Below are 16,000 nucleotides of genomic sequence, written 5' to 3'. Positions count from 1 at the left end.
GTAATATATTCCCAAGACCTACTGTACCAAATCAGATGATGTCTTGCATTGCACAGAACTCCATCACAGATACACATCTGTTGATATATGAAAGTGGTGGTGTTTTTCAATTCCAAATTCCACCATAATTTAGCTTGGCAATATATGCTTTTTATATATAATACTGAAGGTAAAAATCACATAATTTCTTTTTTTTTAAGTTATGGAAACAAAAAGGTGAAGAATACAGAGCAGTGGGAGGAAAAGGATGGCATTGGGTGAGCTCAACCAGACATAGTCGTCCGTTACCAAATAGAAGTCCTGCTCTTCAGTGTCTTAGAAACAGCATTGCAAGAGCCAAAGCCAGTAAGTTATTTAATATATTTATTAGTCAGCATTAAGATTTAATATTTTAAAGTAATGTATACCATATAGTACTTGGTCTGTCATTATTAGAGTTGATTTCAGAAAGTGTATGGTCTCTGGATATAATCTCTCCTTCCCCATCAAACTATAAATATTGCCAAAGTGTGTGAGAGACAGCCCATTTTTAATCCTAAAATAATTCACAAAGATTATATTGGGAATCAAATGCATAACCTGTAAAAAGATTATTTTGACACAAGATTTGGATTCAAAGTTATGATTGTGATTGTAATTCTTTTTTTTAGATGGCACTTTGTATTTACCAGACCACAGACAAAGCCCACTGGAAATTCGTGACCTTGGTAAAGTAATTGAATGCAAAAAGCGAACAATATCTGGAATGCATGCATTAAATGATGAAGGCTTGGAAGAAATGGAAATAACTGAAATGGAAGAAACATGTGAAGAAGAACATCAGCTGGTGGTAGACAAGGAAGTCGGAAATGTTGAAGAGAAGTTACCTAATAAAATTGAAAAAATGGAAACTCAAGATGCAGCAGAACCAAGCAAGTCTTCAACTGAAGTAGCCTCTGAGAAAGTAGAAAACAAACCTGATGTTAAAAGTGATTTACCTAAAAAGGTTCTTAAGAAATTTAAAAATGACAAGTTTACCAACATGCGGTTTGATGAGCTTGATATTGGCCAGGCAATGAGAGAACATTCTGTGTACAAAAAGATTTCTTATAGATCCAAACTCGAAGGTTTGTTAGAACATCGGGAGAAGCAACACGCACTTGAAAATGAGGCTTATGAAGCTGATTTAAGAAAGTACAGCATCTATAAAAGAGCTCTTGCAGAAAGAACCCAATTGCAAAATTTGATAAATGATGGAGAAACTGCCATTAAGAACGATGATTTTGAATCCATCATTCGTAAGGCAGAAGAAACTGTTCAACTTTCCAGTATCAAGGCCATTGTCAAAAAACCAGTCATTACTGGAGAAATGCAAGCACAGTTTAAGACTCTACCTATCAGTCAATCTTCAGAAATCTTAGGAAACCTGACATCACTGAAGACTTTGCCTGCTTCAGATATAAAAGCTGAATTTAAAACCATGCCACCAAGTACTCTAATCAATCAAAGAACCTCAGTAGATTCAAACAATATTTTACCCGGTAAAACGGACGTCAGTGGTATAAGTACTAAATCTGAGTCAACATCTTTCCAAGCAGCATATGTTAATAGTCTACAAACAGTTACTCAAGATAAATTAACACCAGCTTTGCCAGAAAAGAAAGAATTGCTATCAAAAGAAGATCCAAAAATATCTGCAATGGAAGTTAAAGATGTGATTTTGCCGACAGTTAAAACGGGAAGTTCAGTTAGTCAAAACCAAGAACTTCACAACAGTATATCAAGCACTGTAGTGCCACTTGAAAATGAAGAAACTGGTGACATTGTTACTAAAGATCAAAATACACCAATAGACAATAGTTTATCAGAACCAGAGTCTCAAAAACCTGAGGATACTAATAGTATACAACCATTAATTCAGTCCAACGATGATCATTCAGATAAAGTTTCAGCCGAATCTGTTACACAACCTACATGTGAAGTCACACCGGAACAAATAATTCATCAAGAAGAAACTAAGGAAGAAAATGTAAGCAAAGAGGTGAATGATGGGATTGACAGAGTTGAAGTACCTGCAAAAGAGATCCTTAAGCAGAATTTGTGTACAGAAAAAACTGAAAAGATGGAAAGTGTAGAGGACAATTCAAATATGGAAGTAGAAAATGCTACTGAAGAGTTAGTTAAAAGTGGAAATGACATCTCTCTTAATGAATTAAGTACAGAAGCGATGGATGTAACAGAACATATTGAATCCTGTGTAAAAGAAAAAACAGAGTCTATAGAAACAGAAACAACTGAAGGCAGTTTAAATGATAAGCCTCTCCATAACATAGCCACGGAAGCAGAAGATACTGTTGTAGAGACTGAAAGCAGTTCAATGGGTTTTCTGTCTGGAGATTTGAATACAGAAGCAGAGAGTGAAGATGTTCAAATGGGTATACCTCTTGAAGATTTTGAATCTGATACAACAAAAGCAACTGATGAATTGGAAAACACCAAAGTGGATATAGCTAATCAGAACATAGACTCAAAACCAATAGAAGATTTTGACAACAATATGATGGATATGTCTTTTCAAGACTTGGTAGAACCCAGTGTAAATGACATGCCACTTGACTTCTTAGATACAGAAGGATTTGAAAACAGTATTTCTGACTTGCCTCAACAGGATGTAGAAACAGGCACAGAGACAAATAAGGACCTTGAAGAATTTTCAATGAACTTGCCTCTTCAGAACTTTGATACAGACAAAACTGGAGAAAGTGAAGACAATACAATTGACACTTCTAATCAACAATCAATTGATTCAAGTACCACATTTGAAAGCAGTCCAAACATCTGTAGTTCTGACATTGCAACAATGGAAAATATATTTCAAAATACCAACTCTTTGAGTGATGAGTCTATTGATAAAAATTTTTCTGAAAACGTATCCACTAGTGATCAAAATTCTCAAATATCAAATGCAAATGAGGTAACAAATGAAAAGACTAACTTATTAGACATACATGAAACTAATAAATTCCTTAATGATTTGGATACCATTCCTGTTAATTATGAAAAGAAAGAAATTTGTTCAGAACTTAAAAATAACATTACACCATTGTCTGAATGTAAAACTGCAGAACACAATGCAATTGAAAATGTTGATGAAAATAGCCATATAAAAGACAATTTGATTAATGCTTCAGATATGCATATACCAACAGACAAATTGGCTCATGTTGATGACCAGGTTGAACAACTAGTTGTTTCAAAAAAAGAAACTGAAGTACACATCCAAAATAAGGATGTCGCAGAAAAGACTGACATAATGAATTGTGCCGATGATCTTGCATTAGTAAATAAAGGTAACACACTTTCAACCCATTCCATAACTGGCCAAGAATCATTTGAACCAGTAGCAGATTTATCAAAAACTTCAGCAGGTCAAGATAAAATAAAGAATGTCGTATTGTCAATTCAAGACATATCCCAAAATTCACTGACATCTTTCAACACAACAGATGATGTTTTGCAAAAATCTGCAACACCAATCTCTGAAGCAAAGTTAGAGCCTATTACACAGGCACTACCAGCTGACTCTATTGTGGATCCTTCTCTACCTGTAACACAGTTAGTCATACCAGCTCATTCCGATAACACCAGCCAAGAGATCTCTAAACCTAATCACGAGTCTAACATACCATCTATTTCAAGTAGCACTATTGAAAAAACCTCTCCTGCAGAAGAAAATGTGCCAATGGGTCCTCCGAGTAGCACCAGTGAACATCTTTCAAGTGAAGAAACAAAGTCAAACGGCTCAACTATTCCCAGTAAATCTACTCCACAGTCTTCACAATCAGAAATTGGCCATCAAAGCTCTCCCCAAACAACAGCTTCATCCTTACCATCAACCAATCCAATAGGTTTCTCTGTAAATGCTTCAAATGCCTTATCAGCTTTGTCGGTCGTGGCAGCAAATGAGTCAAAATCATCTAGTTTAGTGGATAATGTTGTAAAAGAACAAACTGTCACAAAAACTGAAACTATTGTAACAAATTCAGTAACTGTTAAAACAACCACTTTAAGCGAATCATCAACTAAAGTTACCACAGTCACGACAACAACAACAGAGAAAAAGACAACAGTTACCGATACATCTTCACAAAATTTCAAAAGAAAATATACACAGGAAACGCTAAAGGCCTTGTCAAAAAAACTGAGTGAAACATTAATTGTTCCAGTCTCACCGCCAATTGAGTACCATACTTACCAAACTACCTCCTTAACTAAATACACAAAAACAAAGAAAACTGTGAAGAAAGTCGTAAATAACCCATTACCAATATGCCGCAAATTTTCAACTAAAAGTAACCGAAAGAGTATACTTATTCTTCCTCCTCATTTGCTAAAAAGATTAGCACGTCATGCAGGTAGGCTTGATGTAGAAGGATTTATATACAATACAAAAGCTGTACGGCAATACCACTGGCCATACCCATGTCCAAGGCCATCTTTTAAGACCTGTTGGCGATACAGAGTACAGACCTTGAACTCGCTGGCTTCTGTTGGTGTGTCGCTGCGGATTCTATGGGCTTCCCTACGTTGGGAGGATCTCGGTAAAATTGGAAATCATCATGAATTGACAGAAACTGAAACTATTCAGACGGAAATTTTGAAGAAACGTGAAATTGGTCATAATGGTGAGAGGACAGAGTACCTGCTTCGGAAGACATACACACCCATTGTGGAAGACTTGCCAAAAGGTGAATGCTTTTTTAAACTGATTGTTAGCATTTACTAAAGTTGTACATACCATTGTATAACTCCTACCCATTGAACACACAATTGTATAAGTTGGGGTAGACAAGAAAATTTCAGATTTCTCTATTATACTTTAATTATGATTCATACCTTTGAAATTTAATTTGAGATTTCTCTTATCAAACTGACCACATTTTTAGAATGTTTGTAATCATGGTTTGTATTGAGTTTGCAGCACCAGTTTGCAGAACCTAAAATTTTAACACACATTCGGTTCTTTCATTTTGTAGAATATCATAAGCCACAGCGATCAGGTCTAAGGTCAAGCTCAGCTCCTGTCAAAGCTACCGAGGATGAAAAACCAAAAGGCCCTCTTGTGACTGAACGTTGGGTCACCGAAGAAAGCTTGGAATTATGGGAGATACAAGAATTCAGTGACAGGTAACTTTCTTTGTGTTTGATTTGAGCTTTCTTTTTCAAAAGGGCAATAAAGTTACTTTTAAGTATGTGCTCCAGAACTCAGATATATGGAATTTTAATTGCAAACAATTTTGCTTACAGAATGGATAAAGAAATAGCAGCCCAATTGCAAGCTAAGCAACAGGAGATATTGAAGGAGAAACAGAAGGCAAAGCAGCAGCAAGATGCACAGATTAACAAATCTGCTCAGGCTATTCAAGAACAGTTAGAACAACAGTTGAAATCACAAAGACAAGCCATGCAACAGGTAAGTATTTCATACACACATGCATCCACCAGCCCATTCTCGGTACTGTATCTATTTCCAAAGTATCATAGGAATATTTGTTAATACAACATCACATTTGTTTCAAATGTATGTAGTAGTAAACTGACCTTTAACCTCACCTTACATAATACAGGTACCACATGTGATATGAAATATTCCTGGTACCTTGGAAATAGATAGTATGCACTGAGAATCAGTTCGTAACTAGACAATTTTAGGATTTATAAGCTATTAGTATATCATACTTTTGGGAGTGGAGAACCATAGAACTAGAAAAGAATTTAACCCTGACACTTGGGAGTGGAAGGCAATCATTTTAACCACTAAACTACAGTTCCACTACATCCTAATGCCACAAATCCCCAATACTAAAAGCAATTATTAGCTGAAGTGCAATTTAAATAGATGGTAGGCATTCAAATAACCTTTAGGCTAGGTTGAAAAAAGTTTTTTTGGTACTATTACATAATATTCTCATATATATTTATTTTGACATTTAGAAACGTTTACAAAACACAATGAAGTCTGGTGGTAAGATCCAGTTTGCTAACACATTGACATTAGGAGATCAATCAAGCGGAGCTAAATTGCCAGTTCCTGCAGCTGCAACGAAGATACTAAGTAAGAATGCTGCTGCTCAGAAAGTTGTTATTTCAAGTGAGTTTTGTTTTATTTATTTCTATCAATACTATTTGGTGGTTCTTCAGAATAAAGCATCATACAAAAACTTCACAAATTACTTTTTGTGATTATCTGAGTTGGACACAGTATGCTTAATTCTTTTTAATTGAAAGTATTTTTCATTTTTTACAGGTGGGTTAAGAACAATTACACCTCGTCTACCAAGTACCCCAGGAGTCAAAATTCAAACTGTGAACCAATCACCATTGCAGCGTATTACAATCCGACCTCAGGGTCAACAAGCACAAACATCGCAACCTGCTACACAAACTCTGGGTCAAATCAAGCTGACCCTTCCAGGTCAATCAAGTGGAACTACACCAACAATAATTCGAGCACAAGTTCCAGTTCCTCTCACAGCCGCACAGGCACAATCAACGGGTCAATCGCAGGTAATGGGTCAGGCCCAGATCTTTGCATCCCAAGCACAGGTTCTTCAGGTTGGAGGTCAAAAGTTTATTGTGACCCCTGCTGTTGTGACAGTACCGACAACAGGTCAGACGATTCCAGCACAATTGATACAAACACAAACAAATCAAGGGACAACTGTACAAAGACTGGTGCTAACACCAAATGCTACAGGTTAGTGGAAAAGGCAAATTTGCTACTGTTGCTTATAAGTCCTACAATGCTTACTTATAGGGTATGTTAAGTAAAAGTATAACGGCCAACTAAATAGAAAGCGGTATTGTTAAGCAATTTTCTATACAACTTAATTGTAACTTCTAAATGTGTACAGAGTGTATGTATGTAACTTCATAATTGTATACGCAAACAAAAAATATCAACTGCTTCCATAAATCTCCCCCGAAAAAGTGTTAGAACAATGCTGTTTTAGTTATGTATTATGTTATAAATTATGTACCAAGAACAATAATTTGTTGTATTTGTAGTCTTCAAAGGTCATTATTGAAGTTTTTTGTTTGCTAGGTGCGTCAACGAGTACAACAACTACCACCACAACAACACAGGTGCCTCAAATCAACCTCAACACCACTTTAACAGCTCTCCAGCAAGCCGTTCCATCCACATCCAACCAGCAGGCACAACAGCAACAGACACAACAGCAGAAACAACAGATCATTCAAAACCAGCAACAAATACAACAACAAGCTAGTCTTCTTCAAGTGTTTCGACAGAAACAGATGGAACAAATGCAGCAGATAGCATCGATGCAAACACAGGATAAACAGGCATCAATTATCATTCAGGATCCAAAGAGGTTGCCAGGAAAAGGAGGTGCAAGCAGAAGCAAAATGGCAGCACAGCAGGATAGAGCAGCACATTCAAGGTATTGGATAATATTCATTTAGTATTCATCATCAATGTGGTCATGGCACATATCTTCTGCAAGCGCATGCCAGTCACAAATCAGTATAAAGCTCTATCTATCAAACTTTTTGTGACAAAAAAATGTGATGTGCCCATATATGAACATGATGATGTCATATTTTTTTATTTTTTTTTACATTTTCATACATATCACTACAATATTTGGGCACATCACACTTTTTTTGTTAAACTTGTTTGATTGTGCAGACAAAAATTTAGACTTTGATATGCTGTGTATTTAGTGAACTTTGAAGATCCAAGGCAGGAAAATACTGCTGTAGTTAGATATTATCATACTGTTGGTTCAAAACAGCGCAAACTTAATGGTCTAAATGTATGAACGCCAGTCTAGCGAGGTTGTGGGTTCGATTGTACTGAGTGTATAGGAAAATTTATGTCGGTAGGGAATAACATTTGGCCAATTAAAGATTTTTATTGTGACTAATTGATGTTTTTGCAATTTCATTTTCTTTAGGGAACTTGTTTGTAGAAATCTGTTAAAGCAAATGCTCGACAAGATTGAAAGAAACGAAAAAATGGATTTGAAACGAAAACGGCAGGATGAAACACGTGAAGAAAAACGAGAAGAGAAGAGGATTAGACTAATGGCCCACAAACTTAGCTCAATCCTCTACAAACACAAAGACCAGTTGAAGAATGAAATGCGAAGGAAACGTTATCTTCTGGAACAAAAGCTGTTACATGATGTACAGGTACTCCCTCTGTTTTGGCATATATACAAAAGCTAGTACATTTCCATTTATAGAATGATAGGTAGTAATGCATTTTGCTTATTGTGAGGAGGTAATGCTGCTGTTTGCAATGCACAAATGCCAGGTAGTGACAGGAGCTGAGATTAGTAGGCTTGTTAATCACCAGTCTATAGAAGGCTTAATAGATTTTTCTGGCTAAGCTCAAAACAAATCAACAAATGTTTTTATTCTCATCACTCTTTGCTATTTCCAGTATGGATTCAAACCCCAGTTTATTTTATCACCCTCTATTAAGGGTCCTTTCCATATGGTCCAAAATCAAATTGAACGTCAATGTTGCGTTTCAAGACGCACCATACTTTAAATTTGATTTGCCGGGACCCTGCCAAAGTAGGTGCGAAAGACCCATTAAGATTAATGTTGACATAGAACTCTGAGATACTTTGTGTCAACTTTCTAGTAATAGGCCTTTATATTGAGTGAACGTGCACACGACTTCCACGTCCACATGGGTCATATTTGACTGTTCTCGTCGACAGATATATATATATATGAACATAGATTAAGCGGACATATTTATGTTGACGTGCCAGTGAGATTCACCGGATATAACATGGTGATTCCGTGTTTCTGTTAGCTAATTTAATGTTTAAACATTTTTACCTTGCTCATATTTTTCGCTTCTCCCTTGTGTACATTAATGAGATTTGGGATTTCACATGTGATAGTCAATAAGATTTTTAGTATCTCATCATACAATGTTCCACACTGTTGATTATAAATGAGGTTTCATACAAGTAAAATCTAGTTTTATTCCTCAGTGGGGAATTAAGATATCTAATTAAAAATAAAAAACAGATATATGTTAGATTTGTGACATTTAATATGCTTGTAAGATGAGATGTTGATTACAAGTGAACAACCTTAGCTTATAAAAAAAAGTATGTTCTATATCTATAAAATTAATTTCTAATAATAATAATAATTTAATAATTTAGAAAATATAGCTCTATGGATCATTTTGCATGAAAATTGCTTGATAATTAAGGATGGGCTTGATCATGACTCAAACATCTCTCAAAAATGAAAAAAAAAATGGTGGATTTAAAGAAAATAATGTGTTATATTGTAGGAGGAATCCAAGTCAGAAGTACGACGAGAAAAGGAGATGGCTCGGAAGAGGAAACAACAGCAACAACAAAAACAGCAGCAGCAACTTCTTGAGCAGCAGCAGCAGCTACAGCAAGAAGAAGTAGTAGCACCTGTCCCTGTGCCGGTGGCAATCTACAAGTCACCGCCACAGGATGTCAAACAAGAAGTAACCAATGAAATATTGGTGACTACGCCAAAGTCACCGACTACTTCGCCTAAGCGGAAACGAACAGACTCAACCAAGTCTGAAAGCAAACCAGATAAAGGGAAACCAACATCTTCTAAAGGGACTAGTCTGGAAAAAGAGGCTAGGAGGAAATCAAATGTGAAATTATATTGTATATGCAAGACCCCATATGATGCAGCAAGGTGAGTTCTTTCTGTTCAATTGTCAGCGTTGAGAGGTAACATATCTAGTAAACATCAGGGATTTGGGTTTTGAATTAAGTTTTTAAAATTCTAGCTAAACATTACAGTACCTATAGGCTGCAAATTAAGTTTTGAATGTAAAATTCTAATTAGAATCGTTGGAAAAAAATTACACATTCATGTTTTGATTCTGACAAAAGAAGAAAAGACTTTGTCGCCCTCTATAGTTGAGACAGCTATTATGTTATAATTCTTTCAATATACAATATTACACACTAACACTAAAAATGATATCATTTATGCTCACTGAATGGTGACGTATTTGTATGTAATTGTCTGTATAAAACTTGATGTGTTACACTTTCTTTTTTCTCCTGAGGCCAAGTCCGGTCTAAATTATAAATAATAATAATATGCGTTATGAATTTTAACCGTATTCTGTAAATATGTTTTTGTATATAATAAATATGTTACTTTTCTTTTGATGTTTTTCATTTCATTTGTTTCAAATTATTGTTATTCAGATGTTTATTATGAATTTTTGATGCAAAATAAATAAGTAAATTTAATGTAATGTAGTTTAATTCAGAACTTCTCTGGGCTAACCACTTTGGGCTACCGTATAGAAAAACCAAAATATAGCCCTGTGGCCATTATTCACCAATATTCACACTTAGTAAAATATAATAATAATAATAAGTACTATAAATCAATTTTAAAGAATTTCGCGTACAGTAAGTAGCATTCACGTGACTTCAATTCAATTTTTTAATTTGAAACTTTATTGTTTTAATTTTAGGTTCTATATTGGGTGTGATGTTTGTTTAAATTGGTTCCATGGTGAATGTGTAAATATATCAGCGGATGAAGCACAAACAATTAAGGATTTCATCTGTTCCGATTGCCAACAACAAAAACAAGAACAAGAAGATGAATTATATTGCATATGTCGCACGCCATATGATGACGCCCAGTAAGTATAGTTATGTTATCTACTATAAGCCCAATTAGAACTGAAGCTTTTGCTTTGTGGTTATGCTTGCCTTCCAATCCAAAGTTCCAGGGTTCAATCGTGACCTAATGCTAGGGTGGTTACTCACGACTCTCTTACAACTCCACTCCGTATAAAATAGTTTTTCCATCCTGTAATTGACGAGTTACTCGCTGTTATAAAAAAAAAAAGTTATGCATAGATCCACTACATTTTGGTACTGCTGAACAGCCCCCCCCCCTTCCCCTTACGATAAACTTCCTCATATGTTGTACACTCCCCTACTGTGGTACTGCGCCCCCCCCCCCCTCGCCATTACGGTACACTTTCCCCTATGTTGTACACTCCCCTACTGTGGTACATCCCCTTTCTCTTTACAGTACACTTCCCCCTATGTTGTACAGTTCCCTACTGTGGTACAGCCCCCTTCCCATTACGGTACACTTCCCCCTTTGTTGTACACTCCCTACTTTGATACAGTTCCCCATACAATACACTTCCCCCTCTGTTGTACACTCCCTTACTGTGGTACAATCTCACTGTAGTGGTATAATCCCACCCTCAAATGTGTTTAATAGTGAGTATTGCTATGCAAACCCATTACAATCTAATCCTTATGCAATAACCTTAACTCTAATTTGCATTAGTTTGTTTGAATTTTTTTTTAATGGTTGTACTTTATTATTCAAAAGCTAAATTATTTATGTATTTTAAATTCCTGCAATTGTATGCAATGTAGTGTAGTATGCACGTTTCAAATATTAATACCTAATGGTAAAATAATGTTGCCGGTTTAAAAAAAATAGTTATATCACTATTTATTATTCATTGAAAGTTCCAGGTTTGAAATATTATTCTTGTATTTAAAATATAATATATAATTGATTGAAGAAGATTCAATTTATAATTTTAATTCATTTCATTATTTTAAAGTTACTGTAAATTAATTATTAAATAGTATTTTTTATTTTCCATATATTCATTATTAAACGTTCAGTACTATTTAAAAGCTATCTAATTATATCCTTTTTTTTTTAGTTGAAGATTTCAAAATTTGTTCCAATTTCCAAATGTTATTACATTTCGTTATTTAAAAGCTAAATTATTTATTGTGTCCTATTTTTTATTTTCTGCATATATGCAGAATATATTGGATTTTTTTTTTAGTTCATGCATCATTTATTAATGTGATATAAAATTTCAATTTTAATATTTCATTGTGTTTAATATTACGGTCACAAGTAACAGATGGCGGCAGTTTTAATTACGTATGGCCTAAAATAGAGAAAAAAAATTAGATATTGATTAATTTAGGGTAATTGCCCTACATTTAGTACAAACGCATAAATCAAATTATGTTTTGAAATGAATTATTCACAAGAAAATAGTCATAATAATTTCAGGAAAATTGATATTGAAAAAACCTGTAAAAATGTTATTATACCTGTTATTTTTTAATACACTCAAGATTTTGAAAAAAAAAATAATGTGATTTTTATAAATGAAATTTATAGTAAGATTGTATGCGTTGCTCTCTGGCATTGTACCCTATGTTGGTAGTTAGCTTGCTTGGTTACTAATCCTGGGTTCGAATCCAAGTTTAGCCCCATGGTTTTCCATGTGTTATAGTATTAAAACTTATAGTGATCATGTATGCTATAAATAAAACATAGTACATTTCTTTTCATTAGATTTAATCTTTGTAGTACTGTAAGTAAATATCAAATTCAAAAGTTTCCCCAATTTAAACTATTTTATATGTGAATGAATGATTGTAGTACAAAGATGAATTAATATTTACCATAAACTATTTTCATAGGTTCTATATCGGGTGTGACCTTTGCAATGACTGGTTTCATGGTGAATGTGTGGGAATAGGTCAAGAAGAAGCCGAAAGTATTGACAGCTATGTATGTAATAAATGCCAGTCAAAACAGTCACAGAAAGCGTTTGACAAAAACTTAACGCATCGTGATATGGATCAACTACGCAAGATTGTACGACAATTGCAGGTGAGTGCCCAACTTATACTTTCCATGTGTGGGTTCGAATCATAAAATATATTAAATTAAGTGTAGAAAAAACAATAATAAAAAGCACTTCAAAAAACTTTACGCATTATGATTACCCAAGATGCCGGTGAGTGCTCAACTTATACTTTCCATGAGTATGTGTTCAAATCATTTGGCAATATTATAATAAATGTAAACAATACCACTTAAGAAAGATGAATTTATAGATGTATACAACATATGTTTACAAATTGCAAAAAAGAAGGAAGAATAAAACATAATATTCAAAGCAGCCGAAAGTCCTAGCTTCATGTGAAAACTAAACATACTATAACATGAATTATACACAAATAAAAAAATCAAACAATTAAATTTCAAACAAAACCAAGGACATGTTTTTAAATGCACGGGTATTTTCACTATTCATAAAACGTTTCTTTGTTTATTTCTCAGAGCCATAAAATGGCCTGGCCATTCCTGGAACCAGTAAACAAAGAGGATGTGCCTGATTACTATGAAATCATCAAAGAACCAATGGGTAAGTCCCTCAAAATACTTGTCTTTTTAAACTCTCACGTTTCTCCATACTTTTCCTTTCTATATTGTTGTCATATGATAAAAATGAAATTATACTTTTAATTTTAGTCTTTTTTTTTTATGTGAAAGTAATTTCCCTACTTATTATTCTAGAACATATTTTCAAATTAAAAATAATACAACTGAATTTAAGAGACAGTTTTGATGATCCTCAACTTTTCACTAGAGATAGACTATTTTGTTATAATATAATTGAGAGGCTTAAGTGAACTCCCAAATGGGACATCTATTCTTCAGTTTCACTAAAGTGGGATTTTTAAATATTTTATAACATTTAAATAAACATTATTGGTATACCCAAATGTTCACCTCTATACTACAGTTTTACTAAAGTGGGATTTTGAAATATTTTATAACATTTAAATAAACATTATTGGTATACCCAAATGTTCACCTCTATACTACAGTTTTACTAAAGTGGGATTTTGAAATATTTTATAACATTTAAATAAACATTATTGGTATACCCAAATGTTCACCTCTATACTACAGTTTCACTAAAGTGGGATTTTGAAATATTTTATAACATTTAAATAAACATTATTGGTATACCCAAATGTTCACCTCTATACTACAGTTTTACTAAAGTGGGATTTTGAAATATTTTATAACATTTAAATAAACATTATTGGTATACCCAAATGTTCACCTCTATACTACAGTTTCACTAAAGTGGGATTTTGAAATATTTTATAACATTTAAATAAACATTATTGGTATACCCAAATGTTCACCTCTATACTAGAGTTTTACTAAAGTGGGATTTTGAAATATTTTATAACATTTAAATAAACATTATTGGTATACCCAAATGTTCACCTCTATACTACAGTTTCACTAAAGTGGGATTTTGAAATATTTTATAACATTTAAATAAACATTATTGGTATACCCAAATGTTCACCTCTATACTACAGTTTCACTAAAGTGGGATTTTGAAATATTTTATAACATTTAAATAAACATTATTGGTATACCCAAATGTTCACCTCTATACTACAGTTTTACTAAAGTGGGATTTTGAAATATTTTATAACATTTAAATAAACATTATTGGTATACCCAAATGTTCACCTCTATACTACAGTTTCACTAAAGTGGGATTTTGAAATATTTTATAACATTTAAATAAACATTATTGGTATACCCAAATGTTCACCTCTATACTACAGTTTTACTAAAGTGGGATTTTGAAATATTTTATAACATTTAAATAAACATTATTGGTATACCCAAATGTTCACCTCTATACTACAGTTTCACTAAAGTGGGATTTTGAAATATTTTATAACATTTAAATAAACATTATTGGTATACCCAAATGTTCACCTCTATACTACAGTTTTACTAAAGTGGGATTTTGAAATATTTTATAACATTTAAATAAACATTATTGGTATACCCAAATGTTCACCTCTATACTACAGTTTCACTAAAGTGGGATTTTGAAATATTTTATAACATTTAAATAAACATTATTGGTATACCCAAATGTTCACCTCTATACTACAGTTTCACTAAAGTGGGATTTTGAAATATTTTATAACATTTAAATAAACATTATTGGTATACCCAAATGTTCACCTCTATACTACAGTTTTACTAAAGTGGGATTTTGAAATATTTTATAACATTTAAATAAACATTATTGGTATACCCAAATGTTCACCTCTATACTAGAGTTTTACTAAAGTGGGATTTTGAAATATTTTATAACATTTAAATAAACATTATTGGTATACCCAAATGTTCACCTCTATACTACAGTTTCACTAAAGTGGGATTTTGAAATATTTTATAACATTTAAATAAACATTATTGGTATACCCAAATGTTCACCTCTATACTACAGTTTTACTAAAGTGGGATTTTGAAATATTTTATAACATTTAAATAAACATTATTGGTATACCCAAATGTTCACCTCTATACTACAGTTTCACTAAAGTGGGATTTTGAAATATTTTATAACATTTAAATAAACATTATTGGTATACCCAAATGTTCACCTCTATACTACAGTTTCACTAAAGTGGGATTTTGAAATATTTTATAACATTTAAATAAACATTATTGGTATACCCAAATGTTCACCTCTATACTACAGTTTTACTAAAGTGGGATTTTGAAATATTTTATAACATTTAAATAAACATTATTGGTATACCCAAATGTTCACCTCTATACTAGAGTTTTACTAAAGTGGGATTTTGAAATATTTTATAACATTTAAATAAACATTATTGGTATACCCAAATGTTCACCTCTATACTACAGTTTCACTAAAGTGGGATTTTGAAATATTTTATAACATTTAAATAAACATTATTGGTATACCCAAATGTTCACCTCTATACTACAGTTTTACTAAAGTGGGATTTTGAAATATTTTATAACATTTAAATAAACATTATTGGTATACCCAAATGTTCACCTCTATACTACTACTACAGTTTCACTAAAGTGGGATTTTGAAATATTTTATAACATTTAAATAAACATTATTGGTATACCCAAATGTTCACCTCTATACTACAGTTTTACTAAAGTGGGATTTTGAAATATTTTATAACATTTAAATAAACATTATTGGTATACCCAAATGTTCACCTCTATACTACAGTTTCACTAAAGTGGGATTTTGAAATATTTTATAACATTTAAATAAACATTATTGGTA

General features: G+C 32.9%; 1 protein-coding gene across 1 annotated transcript in view; it reads left to right on the top strand.

The window, feature by feature from the left end:
* LOC140062789 (uncharacterized) overlaps positions 1–16,000 on the top strand; it is a 44,543-nt gene that overhangs the window by 4,458 nt on the left and 24,085 nt on the right. The window contains exons 4-15 of the mRNA XM_072109122.1: positions 201–345; positions 651–4,727; positions 5,016–5,166; positions 5,287–5,452; positions 5,974–6,130; positions 6,287–6,736; positions 7,085–7,445; positions 7,962–8,199; positions 9,332–9,720; positions 10,520–10,693; positions 12,531–12,723; positions 13,177–13,261. Coding sequence (XP_071965223.1) covers positions 201–345; positions 651–4,727; positions 5,016–5,166; positions 5,287–5,452; positions 5,974–6,130; positions 6,287–6,736; positions 7,085–7,445; positions 7,962–8,199; positions 9,332–9,720; positions 10,520–10,693; positions 12,531–12,723; positions 13,177–13,261 — 6,586 coding nt within the window. The remainder of the gene's footprint in view (positions 1–200; positions 346–650; positions 4,728–5,015; positions 5,167–5,286; positions 5,453–5,973; positions 6,131–6,286; positions 6,737–7,084; positions 7,446–7,961; positions 8,200–9,331; positions 9,721–10,519; positions 10,694–12,530; positions 12,724–13,176; positions 13,262–16,000) is intronic.

The sequence above is a fragment of the Antedon mediterranea genome, chromosome 1 (genome assembly GCF_964355755.1).
Source record: "Antedon mediterranea chromosome 1, ecAntMedi1.1, whole genome shotgun sequence".
NCBI lineage: Eukaryota > Metazoa > Echinodermata > Crinoidea > Comatulida > Antedonidae > Antedon > Antedon mediterranea.
The sequence above is the reverse complement of the archived record's forward strand: the minus strand, read 5'-3'. Positions and strand labels throughout refer to the sequence as shown.